This window comes from Anolis sagrei, chromosome 2 (genome assembly GCF_037176765.1).
Source record: "Anolis sagrei isolate rAnoSag1 chromosome 2, rAnoSag1.mat, whole genome shotgun sequence".
Taxonomy (NCBI): domain Eukaryota; kingdom Metazoa; phylum Chordata; class Lepidosauria; order Squamata; family Dactyloidae; genus Anolis; species Anolis sagrei.
The window spans coordinates 196,072,334-196,089,789 of NC_090022.1; the positions used below are offsets into that span (position 1 = coordinate 196,072,334).

The following is a 17,456-nucleotide window of genomic DNA, read 5'->3' on the forward strand; positions in this document are numbered from 1 at the left end:
GTTTTTCATTTGATCTTTAATGCTATTTTACCATTACCAAAAAGCAATGGCTGCTCTTTATCTCACATCACAAAGGTAAACAATACAATAAAACACACTACTATCATACAAGACAACCAGAAAGTGCGGCATTATAAAGGATGTAAAGAGCACACAAATACTTTTATTGTCTTTTGTGGATCTCAGCATGAGACTTCCTTTTTAAGAAATGGCCAATTCTCAAGAGTTTCCCTTTTTTTTTGCATTTGGGACTTTGGGTGAAAAATGGGCATTTGTATAATATTTCTTCTACAAATTATATTCTTAGAAAAGATGTATGAGTATGAAAAATCATTTTAAAAGTCAGAAACTTTTAATCCCAAGCACACAGAAAAACATTTCAAATTCTTTGTTCTTGCATGTGGTAACAAAATAAAACATGATTTACATTTGATATAGGTTACACAAATTATCAAACAAACCTGAAAATTAGCATGTGGAATCTGGAGTCATTTTAGCTTTAGTTGTATGGTTGAGAAATTTGAAGCAAAGTAGTTCAAGTAAAGTTATCTGCATTGCAGATGATAAAAGGTAAATATTCCCTTGAGAGATAAGGGAATGGCTAAAAGAATGTACATAATCTCATCAAACTATATTCCTAAAATGAAAGATCATGATAAATAGCAATGCATTGCATTGATTATTACAGTTCTGCACTCTTCAATAACAGATCATCATTCTTTCCCCATTGAAGTTATCTGCAACAGAGATATTTTATTAAAACTCCCAAAACATTTGAGATTCACATGAGTAGAATTCTTCCTTGCTCCAGGGCTCCAAGGCCAGTTTCATACAACCAGCAAATCCCTATCATACAGGGCTTTTCCTGGATGGTGCCATTTTTAGCTGCAACCAGAGGATCATATATCTAAGCCAAGCCTTTTCCACACAGAATGTATATATTCTAGAGATGAGGCTAAACTTTTCCCTTCTTCTGATATGTTGCTTTTCTACCTAAAACTGGATCTACACTGCCATACAACCCAGTTTCTGAAACCAGATTATTTGTTTTGAACTGAATTATATGAGTTTTCACTGCCATATAATCCAGTTCAAAGCAGATAATCTGGATTCAGAGGATGAATTATATGGCGGTGTAGATGGCACCTAATGTACTAGCTCATATTCACAGTAATAGGACTCAGGGGCTTCTTTGGTAGCAGTATAAAAAAACAAAACAAACCCCACTTAGTTTCTTTTCTAAAGACCTCACTCTTGTAACTGCAGTTTTATGTGAATTGTTTTGGAATTCATTAAAAAAAGTGCTTTTTCAGTACAAATGACTGGTGGTTTAGTGGATATGCCGGAGATCAATGTCCTTCTAGTGCTTTTCTATTATCAGGTTGTCAGGAATTTCTCCTCAGGTCCGGTTCTTTCATTACTTTGATAATGTAGATGTTTGCCTGATTGCTACATCATAAAGTTGAAATATGGAAAACTACATGAGTGGTGAAAACCCTGTTCTATCATGTCGGTCCTTCCCTAAAGCTGCACCTTATATGAAAGCCACTAAAATGAAGACTGAGAAGAGCCATCATTCTAGTAGTGTGGATGGATTTTCCTGAGCATGTGGGTGGTTTCATAGGCTAAGGAGCTAAATATGAAGAAGGTCTTGGATTTGGTGCTAATTACATCACTGGTGGAATGGACCATGAAGCCCGTTGCAAAATTTAGCAGCTGTCGAATAGAGTTGAACCCACTGAAGAAATCACATATTCATTTAGCCCCAATGATATTTTTCGTCTTACTAGTAAAATGAAAATATTCATTTGGACATAATATAAACAGACTCTTCTCACAAAATATCAAGCCACAGAATGAAATAGTGGTGAACTAATCACAAACCATATCACCACAGATCACAATTTTTACATATGTGCAAATCATAGTTTCCATTTCCACAATCCAATTGTGCAAATTTCCCAAGAGTAAGACACAACACCTGGAAACTGAAATGTAGCAAAGACTAGCCAAGTTAAACACAGTGCATCAAGTTGAATTAATGAAAAGTTGTTCATTGAAACCTGAGAAGGTGGTTTCTATACTTTTTAACTTTCAGGTGAAAAAGTCATTCCATGCTATATTTCTGCCAAGAATCATTGTGGCTTATGTCACCCATAATACTTTGACAAGGACTGAAGTGCAACTTCAGCATTTGTGCACAATTGAAATAAAGCACTTGTCAAATTCCAGGATCTTCCTATTGCCTTTTGGATGAAGGGTATGCTACAGGAGACATCTAGTAGTCCCTATGAGGAAAGGTCAGTGCCTGGGAAGGTGTTTTTCAAGAAATCATGGGAAGATCATGTCGATCTTCCCACTGAAGAACCCTCAACAAGTTTTCAAAGAACTCCGAGGTAATCTAGGATGCTGCATGAAAGCTAGAAGGCAAATGTGCATAGAAATTTGCATTTGTACTAGGGAATGAGCATGGAACAAAGACATCTTCAAAATCTTGTTTTCAGTCTCTGCCCAACCTTAAACAGGGATTTTTCCAAACAGTGTACTTTTTTTTTAACTTTCAACATTCCCATTCATCACTATATGATGTTGTGCACATGGTAGAAAGATATCTTGGCAACGTAAATATAGGTACATTTTCATTTGGCCACCTGAGAACTCTTGATTGCTCTCGCTGTCAGTAGTGATGTATGCAAGTAACTTTCTATTGAGTTCTTGTGAAGGTACAATCTCACAGCTTTTCTTTAAGAAATTACCTATTGTTATTTTTTCCTTATGAAATGAAAACTGTGAGTCTAATAAAGCCAAAGAAAGACTGTAGATTAAGTATAAGCTTCATCCTGCTTCTTATTGTTGAAAAACAAGTCCTCCTTTAAAAAGAAAAGAAAAACAAGTCCTCCTTACAGGAATGGATCTACAGGAAAGACTATTCTAAGAGGACTTCAGGTGTGACAGGCACCTGGAATATTTCACTAGGTTTGACCATCTTGGATTTTGCTTCTGCAAAACGTAGTGGTTTTGTAAGGACACATGATGTGCTTGGCAGTGACTGTAGCTCAGAAGCAGACTCAGTCCTTGGCACCACTAGATGAGGGTGGAAAATGTCCTCTGCTGTCAATCAGATGAACCAATGGCAAAGTATAAAGCAGCTTTTATCTTTCTATACAAAAACTTTGGGAGAGTTTTGCTACTCTTAATTGAACTTTTGAAACTTCCTCCCAAATAACTTTGGTATATTTTACTTAAAAAGGAACTTCAGGCTTACTCTAAGCATATTGCTATGACAATAATATTCAGAAGGCACCAAGATGCAGCACCCTGGAAGCAGGAATACCCAGGCATGGCTAATTCAAATGTCTGCACTGCATTCCATATTTTCTTTTGCCTCAAAAGGAGCATTTTAAAATGTGGCTCAGAACAGAACAGTTGAAAGTGGCTCCTCACAAGCAGTGCACACAGGAACTAGCAACTGCTGATGAGATGAACAGAATATGCTTCAGTCTCATCTATAAGGGAAAAAAAGGGGCAATGGTAACTCACCAAAAATGAGTTCACAAATGTCTTCTGCATTCGCCCCATCAGGAAATATTAGCACAATTTAGTTGAGCCAAGCAAAAACAATGCTGATCCTTCCTTTTCATATCAAAATTCCTATGATACAATGCAAAATGTCTTGGATCAAACACCCAGTTTTGTATTTATCTTAAAGTGCATTGGTATATCATAGCCAAAAAGGCATAATCCATTCTGGCCATCTCTGGACCACAGTGTGGCAGACAGGATTCAAGTCTGTAGAGCCAAACAGCCTCTTAGAATGCTAGCTGTCTGTTTATAGGCTGTTTAGTTGAGGTGAATTCCCTGAGGTTTTTTAAATATAAAACTACATTCATTATTTGTATTAGAACTAAATTTTCCATAGAGTCGGCTCTTTAGTGATTTAGTGAAATGTTGCCTGAGAACATGTTGAGAGATAAGAGAATTACTGGTGGACAGGTTGTGACTTAACTCCCCCCTAAATCTCTTATTCTCCTTAGAATAATTACTCCAGAAAGATGCACATCCAAACAACAACAAAAATGTCCCTGCACATTTCATCTCTATTGTCCAGAAGTGCAAGAGCTTTGTATCTGAGAGGAGCTTCCAGACATGGATGAGATTAGAGCGCCTATCCTGGAACTGGGTAATTCTGTCAAGAAATCCCATTAACTTCTGGAGGAATTAGTGATGCACCACAAGGTACCAACTGGGTATGCAAGTAAAGTCAGTCAAGAGGAACCTCAGACATGGTAGACCTCTTCTTCTAAGGCATGATTCACTTCCCCACAGAAGCGGTTGAAGGTGTTCTCTCGCAGGATTTGCCAGCCCCGATGGGAACTACTCCGGGATGTGCTCCGTGAGACAGATGGAGATGATTCTTTCTTGAATTGGGAATGTTCACCCAGATGTAGTTTCCCAGAAAACGTATCAAGCTCTTCCTTGTCTTGGTTTCTAAATACCTCTGCATAGCGAAGCACCTTGTGCTTGCTGGAGTCAAGGCGTTCTTCTACCCTGTGTGGAATGAAAGGAGGAGGGTTAATGTTGGGACTCTCAGTGGCTCTGCTGCCAAGAACACCAAGGTCTGAACCAGGAACTTTGTGATCTGAGCTTCTCAGGATTTGGTGTGCTTCAACCTCATGGAAATGAGATGTACACACTTGGTCTGTGATTGACAAGCAGTTTGAAGCTTCAGGGTCTGACAGCCTAAATAAAAACCTAACCTTCAGCTCTTGCTGAACATAACTGTAACTTCTGTATTTTGTCCTCTTGTTCCAACCTCAGCTTCTGGTCATAGTTAAGAAAATATCTTCTAGGTCTACAGCTGTCTATAGCTAAGTATGACTTCATCAAAAGAAGGTCTGAGAAGAGCTGCTGCTCAGTGTCAGAGTACAGATTTTCAAGATGGAATAGGGAAAATCCTTTTCTGAAACTATGCTAGACTAGATGGACTAAACAATGTGATCTTCCCAATTTCCCAGAATCCACATGGACTGGAAATGTCTTAACCAGCCATAATTGATGGAACATCCAAATATATATGTAATGGAACTGACCTGAGAAACCACTTATCTCCCAGGCCATATTCTCGCCCACAGATGCCAGAGCGAGGCCAGAGGCACCGTGGGAGCTTTCGCTCAAGCATGATCGTAGTAGCAACAACCTACACGAAAACAAAGAGGGTCAGATCCATCTTTACAAAAAACTGCACTGACAGATTTAGATTCATAAACTATGCTGAACAGTCTGTTTCTCTTTTATTCACTGTTGTCACCGATAGATCTGAATTTACTAGTTTTAATAATCTTTGAATTAAAATTAAATAATTTTGTTTAAGGGTATATTATTTTCCAAGCTATGTCATGTCTTGACACTCATCCCTGCTCCCCAGTTCAATCAGAACAGCAACATTCTGTTACTACTGAATGTAATAGTTCATAATTGCACTGTGTTTAGGATCCTCCCTCTCATAATTGCTTAGGGCTTTTTCTATGCTGGATTGTAGGAGGAAGAAGGCACTCTTGCAAACTTTAGGGTTTCTCCAGTCCCACTGATATCAGATTCATGTATTAGATGGTGCCCTTCTAGTTATCCAAAGAGCAGTAGTCAGAACAGGGTTTGTGTTAGTTACACATGTAGTTTAGGAGGTGAATCTTTCTTTAAGATCTTCAATGTATCTAATAAAGGTTATCCATGTTTCCTTTCATAGAAATGTGTAGAATGGTTTTAAACTGCGAATTTTTTTAATACTGTTTATATTTAATTCTGTTTAAATGTTTGTTTGCTTATATATTTTAAATTGTGTACTAATGCTTTTATGTTAAGCTGCTTTGAGTCCCCTTCGGGAGGGATAAAGCAGGGTATAAATAAATATAACAACAACAACAACAACAAGTGAAGACTGGAAAAAGGATGTGTCCTGGGTCATTGTGAAAGTACCTTCTCACAGCTGCTGAACATGAAAGTAACGTTCAACATTCTGCCTACTACAACATAGTAACTACATGAACCTTATATACATTATAATGATTTATCTAATTTTTGAAACTGTTTGACAGGTGAATTGATGTATTTTTAAAAAGCTGAATTAGATTGAAGTTGCTGGCATTATGCTGGATCTACACTGCCCTATATCCCAGGATCCAAACCCAAATTATCTGTTTGAACTGGATTATATAAATCTCCACGGTCATATAACCTGGGATAAGCAGATAATCTGGGATCAGATCCTGGGATATTGAGTGGTGTAGAAGGGACCTTTGCCATAATAAGCCTTTCTTAGCTTGAATTAACAAGTGTTATCTGGAGAAATAGAAAACATAAGGAAGAAGCTTCTCCATTGTGTTGGAAATGTACCAGAAACTCTAGATTCCGTTCTCAGCTCAGTCATGATGATGCTGTCTTGTCCAGCAATGTATGTATGACCGTCTTATTGCTTTGCCTGCCTTATCAGAACTATAAAGGCTACAGAAATCCTTGAAGGAAAAAATTTGTTATGCGTATTGAGAAAACCATTGGTCATGATCTAACCAAAGTTATGCATTTTCCCAGGCCACTGGATTCAATGAGATAGCTAAGCCTATATTTCATCCACATCTTCTGAATTTTCTGATTGATCAGTGCACTGAATAAACATCATATTCTTTTAAAATACCAAATTTGGAAGATAAATGAAAGAAAATTTAAGAGAAGAAAAACTGCAGAATGTTTCCATTTCTTCTCTTCTGGTTTTAATGGAATGATTCAGTGGATTGTATCAATGTTGCTTTGTATTGCTCTAGCCACCTTTGAAGGTCTTTTTGACTATTAAAATGATACCTTACCATATAAACAAAATGGAAATGCAACTCAAGTGTTTTACAGGCTAGTAAAAGTTCTGTTTTTCAAGGCTGTGTGTTCAAAGGTATGTTTTTATGGAATGGAATGAATCAGAATAGAAGTCTGTATCTGTTTTTGCCCCACTCATGGATGGTAATATAGGATAGTCTGTAGTTAATAGGCAGAACATGACAGGTAAAGGGCTAGATCTCAAAAAGCTAGTTAGTATAGCTTTGGCACACATAATCTTTACACAGTTATATAATATCAATATTACAAAGTTATTTGAAGACAGATTAACGACTACGGATATTTTTTTTCCATGTCAGGAGCGACTTGAGAAACTCCAAGTCGCTTCTAGTGTGAGAGAATTAGTCGTCTGCAAGGATGTTGCTCAGGGGATGCCCAGATGTTTGATGTTTGATGTGGGAGCCTCCTTGTGGGAGGCTTCTCTCATGTCTCTCATGTCCCTGCATGAAAGAGGGAGTCAGCTCCAGCTCTCCCTGGATTTGAACCACTGACCTGTCGGTCAGCAGCTTTGCCAGCACAAAACTGCTGACCGACAGCCACCAGGGCTCCTGCTATAAATAAATAATTGTGGTGATTAGGAAGTGCTGATAGCAGGCTGAAATCTTTTTATTAAGGCAGGCTTTTAAAGAAGAAAGTTTTGAAGATCAATTAAGTGAGTGCCGTGTTTTAGCTATGGATAAAATTTTAATTGGCATTAAGGACTTTACCTGTTTATTTTTAATATCGTTCATGTTTACTGGTAATTCCATTTTAAGGTTTATATTTTGAGGTTTTAATTGTATTGGTTTTATTGTGAGCCACTTTCGAGTCTGATTTTGGGAAAAAAACGGGGATACTACTGATGATGATGATGATGATGATGATGATGATGATGATGATGGGTCAGACAGCATAAAGGAACCACGGGAATGTCTGCACTGCACAGCTTTATTCTCACCTGAGCTCTCCAAAGCTCATCCCGTTCACTGGCCACACGCCAGTGAGTGTCACCCATCATGGCAATAAGCAGGTTGAGCATGAGCAAAGCTGCAATGATGGCAAATGCAAAGTACACCACACTGTACATGAATGGCAGGTCCACATCATAGTTGGCAGGTCCATCAATAATGGTAAGAAACAGCTCAAAGGTGGTGAAGAGAGACATGGGGTAGTCATAGAACTGTCCTAATTTGCTGGGGTCTTCTGTCTGGAAGATGATGTAAAAGGCTGGTGGTGAAACAAAGAAGACTATTTAGGAGATGGGTACTGAAAGACCAAAAGGTGAATGACATTTGTTGCTTTTTGATAACTGTGTTAGAATGCCCACAGATTGGAGATGGCTCCTAGCATCCTTCCTGAGATCCTAGTGAAACACTGCCCTAGACCTGCTGGGAAACACCAGTCAGGCTATTCAGTGAAGTGTCTGGAATGATAAGAGGACATGCAGGAGAGAAAAGAGGGAGAAGAGTACTAAGGATGTGGGGGGAGGAAAAATAGAGAAGAAACTTACTAAAATGTGGGAAGAGCAGCAAAAGACAAGAGCTAGTGGTAGGAAGCCAAACACTGAGAAACAGCTGTGAGGTTCATAGAAAGTGAGCAGGGAGGACCATAAAAAACCCAAGTGCAGAGTGAAAAGAGAGAAGAAACTTAAACATGGAGAGAGTGAGAGCTCAGTCTGCTTTGGTTTAGAGAACCCATGAATCCCTTCTAGGACACCAGCCAGATCCGTTCAGCTAGTCCAGGCATGGGCAAACTAAGGCCAATAGGCCAGACGCACCTGTGCCTGAGCTAGCTACTATCCTATGTGACCCAAAAATATGCCCAGCTTCTACGTGTGGCTGTGCATTCCAGGGAAAAGTCAAATGATTAATAACCTATTTTTTTAGTTAACACTGGCAGTTAATATTGGTTTTCTAAGTTTGGAAACATGATCATTTCCAAAGAATCCCAGGATTCCAAAGAACCATTATTTGAAAAAGACGACTATAAAGACACTGAGATGTCTGATTTTCCAATGGAAAAAAATCTGGACTAGGTCAAGGAATGAAATCCTGTGGCCCTGCAGATGTTGGTAGACTTTAACTTCCATCAGTACCAGATAACATGTTCTTAATCTCTAGCACAAACAGTTATTCCCTCTAAAGACCCAAAGTTCAAAGCAAAGTGGGTAAACTAAATAACCCTAAAATAGAATTGTTAAATTTCTATCTCACCTGATGCAAAGCCAAGTATCACAACTGCCATTAATCCACAGAATCGCATAAGATCTCCAAATATCATCTGTCAAAAAGATACAAAAAGTGATGCCATGACATTAGCTTTTTATACTGCTGGCTTATTCAAACATCCCACATTTTTTGGACATTTAATTTAAGTGAAGACTACCCTATCACTGTTAGTTCCAGATTGCTGGACCACATGAATATTGCAGTGCTTTAACAAGGAAGTTCTGTCAAGACTTATACAACAGCTGGCATTTAAGACATTTACTATAAATGAACCTTTTCTCAGAGAGCACTGCCATAATTTAGTGTTTAACTCTTTTTTCTTTTCTTTTTTTTTACAAAAAAAAAAAAGAGTCACTGCCCACACTATTTGGAAGGAAAGATATTTACTATTCCTATAACTTTCCATTGCTTAAGAAAACCCTATGTAACGCATGGAATTTGCAAGAATTTGACAGGTGACTAGAAGGCACATATGTATACATTTGCAACCAGGTCAAACAGTATTCCTTACTTTCTGTATCATGATGGTGAATGGCCCGAGCATCTGAAATCCTCGTGCAAAATACATAACATTACACCACCCTAGTACCAGGGCGCAGGACATTGGTGCCACTTCTCCATCGGTGCTTGTGAGACGCATTACCATGGTTACCAGAATCATACATGAATATGCAATGCTGCAAAGCAAAAATGGATTATCAGATGAGTGATATTACAGTTGACTGTCCTCTATACACAATAATTTGCTAGCAGCTATTAAAGATATGTCAATGTGCGTGTTTGCATCTTTTGTCTGGTTGCAAAATTCCAAATCAAAAATCACAGGAATGTCTGAATACATAGAGATATTTCTATGATTCTGAAGTGAGAAGAAATGTATTGGTCTCAACGACTCAGAAAAATAAGTACTGCACTTCAAAAAGGATGAGTAGTACAATGAATTCCACCCATCCTTTTTTCTCAAAAAGCTTTTCCTTTAAAAAAACCCCATTTCCTAATACCTATTTAGTGTCCAGTCTGTTCTTGTTTCTTCATTTGTCTGCTGGCCTGGCAACATTAACCCATTAGGACTGCAGGAAATCTAGGACATGTTCTAACCCTTTCACAGATTTGTCTAGCTCTTCTAGAAATACTTTAAGGAATAAACATTGCATTACAAATGTAACTTCTGAGATAAAAATCAACTGTAAATCTAACAAGTTTGCAGTGAAATAAATACAAAGAAGGAGCAGTCATTAGATAGAGAGAAAAATAAAAAAGAGACAAGGAATCAATTAAAATGAAAGTGTTTATCTGTGAACTGTGGAGATGTAGAACCTCACATGATAATGTGGAAAGGTCCTCCCAGGATGGTTTGGCCAAAGAATTTAGCAGCTCCAATTCTAAGAATATCTGGAATCTGAAAAGATGATTATGAGTTAGAACAGAGTTTAGGTTATGAATTTGTGTCCCCCAAAACTTCAATTTCTATGTTGGGCTCTTGTTATGCTCCCCCAGTTCTTTTGTCACAACTGGGAGGTCATAAAGTATTTTGGGTCTGTCAAGTGGGGCGGTGGAAGCAATACATGTAGATCAATTGTTCAAGCGGCCCTTTCTCTTTATTTAGCCCTCAGCCTCTAGAACACATTACAATTTAATTTATGAAAAGGGAGAGGGTGAATCTTACCATGTACAAATGAGCTCACAGTGAAGTGGTTATCTGTTTTGGACAAACTATTACTATATGGGAGGTTGGAAGGAGTTTGGAGCGCTCTCTGCTCAAATAACATTGGGAACATTGGGACTGGACGGTTAGGTACATGGTGAATATGAAAACAGAACTACCAGGAACTATTCTAAATATTTATGGAAAAAATATTAATACTCAAATGAGATTTAGTCCAGTTCATAATTTTGTGGTCTAGATAATCCCTTTCAAGGAACACTAATTCAATGTTGCTTCAAATGGAAGATGAGGCCTCTAGACTGGTATTGGTACAACCTAAAGAAGAATAGTCATGTACAGTTGTAAGGTTTCCCCTTACCTCTAGAAGCAAAATTGCCAAGGCTCCTATCACTGTGATCAGCTCCCCCACAAGTCTAAGCTGATCCTCATACGTCATATAGGATTCCTAAAAGAAAGACGCAGATCTTTAGTGAGATGGAATCATGGAGTGAATACCCGTAAAACATCAAAATCCTGCACACAAAAAATTAACATGTCACCGAAAAAGACATCCCTGATAAATCCCTGCTATAGCAAAGCCTAAACTTTTCTGGACCTTGAGGGCTTTAGGACCTCAGGTTCTTTCCTTTCAGGAATTGGATATACAGTTTTTGGAGCAAGGTCTTATGAACAGCACTGTTATTTTGGAAATCTGTTTCTAGGGAGACTTGCTAGGGAACTCAATGATGAGTTCAGGAAAAGCTTTCATTTTCCCTCATGCAACATTAAAAAATAAGAATTTCCTTTTCTTGCCATGGCACTGCTATACATTCATACAGAAGTAGGGTGGCCTGCCTTAGGGATTAATAGCTTGATAAGATATGCAAAAATGCAGAGTGGGTAAAACATATTGCTAGAGTCAGTGGAGAAAGCTAGATTATATTGATATCACAATCACATCCTGTGGGATGATTTGCATACACAGAAGAATGAAACTATGAGTCTTTTGAAGCAAATGAGTGTGGACAGTTCAATTTCAGACTACAGGTGGGAGAGATGCCATTTCTGAATATTTTCATTTGTAAAAAATACAAAACGAAGTACATACAAAAAGGCTGGACCTCTAGGGAGAAATGCTTTAGCCAAAAATGGAAATGATTTTTAATGGCATTCCTTTGGCTTGCAGACTACCGTGACACAACCCTTCCTCTAATCTAAGATTCCATTAGTCTGTTCCTGTGCATCGATCAAGAAAATCCAGAGCCAATATAAACAGATATATCAGTCAGTGCACCTGTAGTGTTTTCTGGAGTAAAACCCTGGTGTCCCGCTCATCTGTTCGGTTGTCCAGTCGATACTTCAAAGGTCTATAAACACTGCACATGGTGAAGCAAATCATGTAGAGGACATAGAACAATGCCAGGAAACAGAAATAAGGGCGTCCGTATGTGTTCCACTTCAGGCTCACAAGCTCTTTCACTGGGGTTATGTCTAGAATATGACGAGCCTACAAGAAAGAGGCAAAGAGATTAACTGTGGATTAGCTCCAAAAACATTTTGTTCTGGCATAGTTTTATTTTGAAGAGAAACAACATAAGAGCATATATTTCTTTAAAACGGTATCTCTACAATGATTTCCCCCCTCTTAAAACTCATATAACTTCTTGCAATAAACAAGAGGAGATTTGGAGAAAAACACTCTTCACAGTACATATTGCTGTGTGGAGAAAGTGCCAGCATGGGCACTAAGTTGTGTCACACAAAGTTAGTAAAAAAAGAATTAAAAAAAGAGTCATGAAAAATTTAATTCCCATTTAAAGTTAGATTATAATCCAAATGCATAGGATAAATTAACATACAACAAAAGAGTAAAACAAAAAAGGGAGAGAGAGTTGTCATAGAAACTAGGGTGACACACCTTAGTTTGGGGTGTGCCTCTATAGCTAGGAATTAAGACTATATTGAATTTATTTCTCATCAAGTTCAGCAGACCCATTTCTGAGATGTTTATGATGGTTCAAAGAGTTCAAAAAAGAGGCTATAATAACCTTAGATGACATGTAAAAATCATAAAGATAAACTGGTTGAAGGCAGCTGTTGCACAGAGCCATTGGATGGGCCTATCTGGTGGGAAGAATTTCCTATATAATAAATGAGCTGTAGAATTGAATATAATGACGGCTGAAGAGCAGATGTCAAATTCAACAGTTTTAACACGGTCTTAACTGTAAAAAGAATTTGTCTTTCCAGAAGAATGGATTTGTTTGTCTAGTTATGACCTGAATGTTGAAAGTGTTTTAACTCATTTTCCCAGGAAGACAGAAATGATAATGACAGTCATACATACAGTAACTGGGAATGCTTTCTCAGATTGTCTGACAGAAGTCTTACTTAACCCATTGCGAATATATCAGGATCAGGTATTAAATTTAGGGTCCTTTGTATGTATTAAGTTATATATCTTCCCAAAATGTCTGTAGCTTGTAAAGGTGCTAGTTTGGTGAAGGCAACTATTGGTGAATAGGTTGTCATTTGTCAGAATGGAGAGCAATTGATTTTAAAAACTCTTCCCAATATCTATTTATGTTTCAAATAGTTGTTTTAAGGACATGCATTCTAAAAGACAATGTTATTCTGTTTTCAGGTGTAGAGGCCAAATCTAACATGTTGCTCCTGAAAACTTTTACTGCAGCTTGACTTTTGAATCACAGTCTAGGTAAGCACTGTATACTATTCCTGCTTTTAGTGTCCCTTCCTAACACCACAATGTGAATGAAAAGCACTGAAGCAAAACACTGTATCAGCTGGTGAAAAGAGGTTGACAGCAGGAAAATATTAATGCTTTCAGTGGGATTTTAAGAAACAAAGATTCCACTGTACAGATCCACTTCAGTTATACCAACTGAAGTGGATTATACCTGTAACAGTCAAATATAATTTTAATGTTTACATGAGAGTAATACACTGCCTTCCCTCTCATCCACTCAACCCACTAAGTTATGCTTTCAGAAGATTTGTGAAGCCCCAGAATACAGCTCCCTTCCTGTTTGACTGAATGCTGAAAGCCATGGGGTACAAAGTACTACAGGCGGAAAAGCAGAAACCTTTTTCCACAGAAACTGGTTACACAAATATCTGTCCAACTGTCTAGAATACATCTGTTGTCCTTAAGTTACGTAGAAGTTATTTGCAGATGAAGGAAGGTATTTTTTGCCTAAAGAAAATTTTAAATTTTGTTGTAACTGCTTTTAAAAACCACATCAAAGTAAACCAAGCAAGCATACAGTACCTCTCTTTTCTTGGTTGAGACAACAAGTTCTAGAAAAGGTTGCTCTTCACCCCAGGAATCAATTTCTGCGAGGTCATAGAATACAGTGGTAACAGGCCCAAAGGACCACAGCCTGTGCCTTCGTTTCTGCATGAGGTGCTGGAACATCTGAAAATGAAAGAGACTAAAAGATTAGTCATGCCATGTTCAGAATCTTTTGAAGATGGCGCCTATGTTCCAAAAATCTAAATTGACGATGCCGAACTAGAGATGGAAAATAGGTCCCACAAACTTGACTAAATGGTCTGGAGTCAGCTAGGCTGCATCCAGTGTCACCTGACTTCCACAGACTGGTTCACTGTGGCCTACAGAGCCCTTGTATTAGGGGTTGGCCATCAATCTAAGCAGCCTGTTTGCTATTTATTTATTTTCCACCCTTCTCACCCCACAGGGGACGCAGGGCGGATTACAATGCACATATACATGGCAAACATTTAATGCCATAGACACACAACATATATAGACAGACACAGAGGCAATTTAACATTCCAGCTTTTCTTGAGGGTATTCTGGCCACCAGGGGAGCTGTCCCTTCACCGACCATTTGTGATACTGATGAAGTACTTCCTCATTCTTTGCATGCTTTCTGGAGATTTTTATGGTCTTGTAAATCAGTTAAATTTGCCTCCCCGCTTAAGCGGTACCTACATTTCCTACTTGACAGATGCAACTGTCTTTTGGACTGCAAAGGTCGACAGCAAACTACACAAAAATGGTCGGAAGCTCCCTCTGACCTGGGCTGGCTTGGAATTCATGACCTTTTGATCTTAATGCAGCTGACTCCCAGCCAGCTGTGCCACAGTCCCGGTGCTATGAGTGTTTCTTTGTTAAATTTATGTCCTGTTTTTTCATCAAGGTGTGCTCACTACATGAATCTGACTCTTTTAGTTCAGACAATGCCTTGTCTTAATATCTTAAATCTAAGAGCCACTCTGACAGGCTCTTGTTTAAGATTGCTACTACAGCTGAAATTGATCCATTTTGTTCTCTTACAAAATAATTTATTTTGATTATTATAGAAAGAGCTTTGTTTAAGCCTGTGTCAGAACTCTAATAAAATCAATGTTGTATAACATGCGCAAAAGAGAAAGAACTAATTAAACCAGAAACTACTATAAAAGTGTATGGTTTGATTGCACTGTTAAAAGTTAGGAAGTCTCAACAAGTTGAGCAAGCCTCAAACTACATTCAGACTTATCAGCAAACCATGATTTATTACTTACTTGAGCAGGTATAAGCTTTGGGGTTTGCACTACATTTCCATTTGTGGTTTTAAATAATCCACATTAAGCAGAATATAAATTGTGAATGGAAGTTTTAAAATTTCCTTCCCCCACACAAGGAAAAGTGCAAACCCAAGGCTTGAATCTACTCATACACATAATAACATGCTATGGTTTGTCAACATAAGACACAGGGTATATATTAGGCATTAATTGTGAGGCTGCCAAGCATCAACTCCCACAGAAGACCCTTGGAGTCTCCTAGAAGGAAATCAGAATACAGCATCAAAATTAATTGTTCCTGAACTCCTTTTGCTTCATCTCCCAGAAAAATCCCTGGATGGTCTGCTTACCACAGTATTGCCCTCAATGCCAGCCAGTTTGAATGGCGTGAGACCCTCATTGTTTGTAATTGAGTCCATAGGCACAAGGCCCCCCTCGTGTTTGTCATAGGAGAGCAGTAGATTGTACATGTGGCATGCAAAAATCCTGTTGGGCTGAAGGACCAGGATGTGAAGTATGGTATTACCTGAGGATGAAACAACAGAAAAACCATATTCAGTGAGCTGCATAATGGGAAAGTGAGAAAGCATTCTATGCAAATATCAGGTTAACTTTTCCCAGGTCTATTTGGTTGATTTCGATCAGCAAAAAGGTCAGTTAAAACACATCAGTTTTAAATCATCAGTTTATATATATATATATTTTAATTAATGCAGACTCCTCCACTGCATAGGTACACTTTGCTTGTGACAGGGCTACAGAAAGATATGTCACAGTTAAATATCTTTCACCTTAAAAATGCCCAAGAAATAGTCTGTCATTGCCTTCCACTGCCAACAATCCAAGGGAAATTGTGCTACAGCTAAACTGATAAAAGCACCTAATGGATATAATCAAAACCCATTTGTTCAATTTTAGTTATGACAGTCATGTTTTACTTCCTGCTATTAGAGAAGTCTCAAAATCATATTCTCTTTCTGACTGCATTTCTCTTACCTAGGGAATCTTGTGCCCTGATATCAGCCCCATTTTCAATCAAGAGACGGACAATTTCCTCACTTCCCGCACAGGCTGCAAAGGATAACACATGTTCCCCTGAAGAGGAATAAAGAGGATTAGAATAGGGCCCAAACACTGGAAAGAAGAAACTTCACCAAAGCTTGGTAATTAGGACTCATCATAAAAGTAAAAAAGCATGCTTTAAAAAAAAGTAATGGCTTAGCCTCAGTATTAAAGCCCATGAATATTAATAAGAATTGAATGATGACAGGTCACAATGAGTACGATCAAGTCTCAGTTAGTCTAACATTTTTATGCATCTATTTATTTATATATTTGTCAATTAGATTTATTTACTTAGAACAGTTGGCAGCCTGGCTTCTTTTGTCACTTGATCATCTGCCTGTTTGAAGTAGCCATCACCAACTTAAAAGCATAGGAAAAGCTTTCAGTTCAAAGACAAGGCAAGCCAATGTATCGAATTTATGATATAATTTATTATTTATTTATTTATTTATTTATTTCTTGCATTTATTGACCGCCCCTCTCAGCCCGGAGGCGACTCGGGGCGGTGAACAACAACAACAAGAAGACAATGTACAGTGAATAAAGACAATACAAACCAGACAGATACAACATAACATATACTTATACTAAAAATCTGCTTCGTCAAGTCCTGGGGTCATAGCCGAAATTCGTAGTCCTAGTTCATTCCATTGTCAATTTAACTACACTCAATTGAAGGCCTGCTCGAAGAGCCATGTTTTTAGGCCCCTACGAAAGGCCATCAAGGAGGGCGCCTGTCTAACTTCAGCAGGGAGAGTGTTCCACAGCCGGGGGGCCACCACCGAGAAGGCCCGCTCCCTCGTCCCCGCCAGACGTGCCTGTGAGGCAGGCGGGACCGAGAGAAGGGCCTCCCCGGATGATCTCAAGGCCCTCGTGGGCTCGTAGGCCGAGATGCGGTCTGCAAGGTATTTTGGGCCGGAACCGTTTAGGGCTTAATGACCTTCAATTTCCAGTGCTAACTACTCAGAAACTTAAAGAAATACAGAAGGCTGCCTAATATCGAGTCAGGCGTGTGATCCACGCTGCCAGGTTTACTTGGCAATAGCTTGATTTCATTCAGGATTCTTACATAACACTATTTGGACATCTCTAGTACTCTCTAG

General features: G+C 38.5%; 1 protein-coding gene across 1 annotated transcript in view; it reads right to left on the reverse strand.

Moving 5' to 3' along the window:
* Positions 1-3,161: 3,161 nt before the first annotated feature.
* The window catches only part of LOC132767567 (transient receptor potential cation channel subfamily V member 6), a 33,004-nt gene continuing 18,709 nt past the window's right edge, over positions 3,162-17,456 (reverse strand). The window contains exons 5-15 of the mRNA XM_060762675.2: positions 16,285-16,383; positions 15,639-15,814; positions 14,024-14,170; positions 12,029-12,241; positions 11,114-11,200; positions 10,412-10,488; positions 9,601-9,766; positions 9,075-9,141; positions 7,820-8,088; positions 5,091-5,197; positions 3,162-4,548 (exon numbers count right to left, since the gene is read on the reverse strand). Of these exons, the coding sequence (XP_060618658.2) occupies positions 4,278-4,548; positions 5,091-5,197; positions 7,820-8,088; positions 9,075-9,141; positions 9,601-9,766; positions 10,412-10,488; positions 11,114-11,200; positions 12,029-12,241; positions 14,024-14,170; positions 15,639-15,814; positions 16,285-16,383 (1,679 nt within the window). The 3' untranslated portion in view covers positions 3,162-4,277. The remainder of the gene's footprint in view (positions 4,549-5,090; positions 5,198-7,819; positions 8,089-9,074; positions 9,142-9,600; positions 9,767-10,411; positions 10,489-11,113; positions 11,201-12,028; positions 12,242-14,023; positions 14,171-15,638; positions 15,815-16,284; positions 16,384-17,456) is intronic.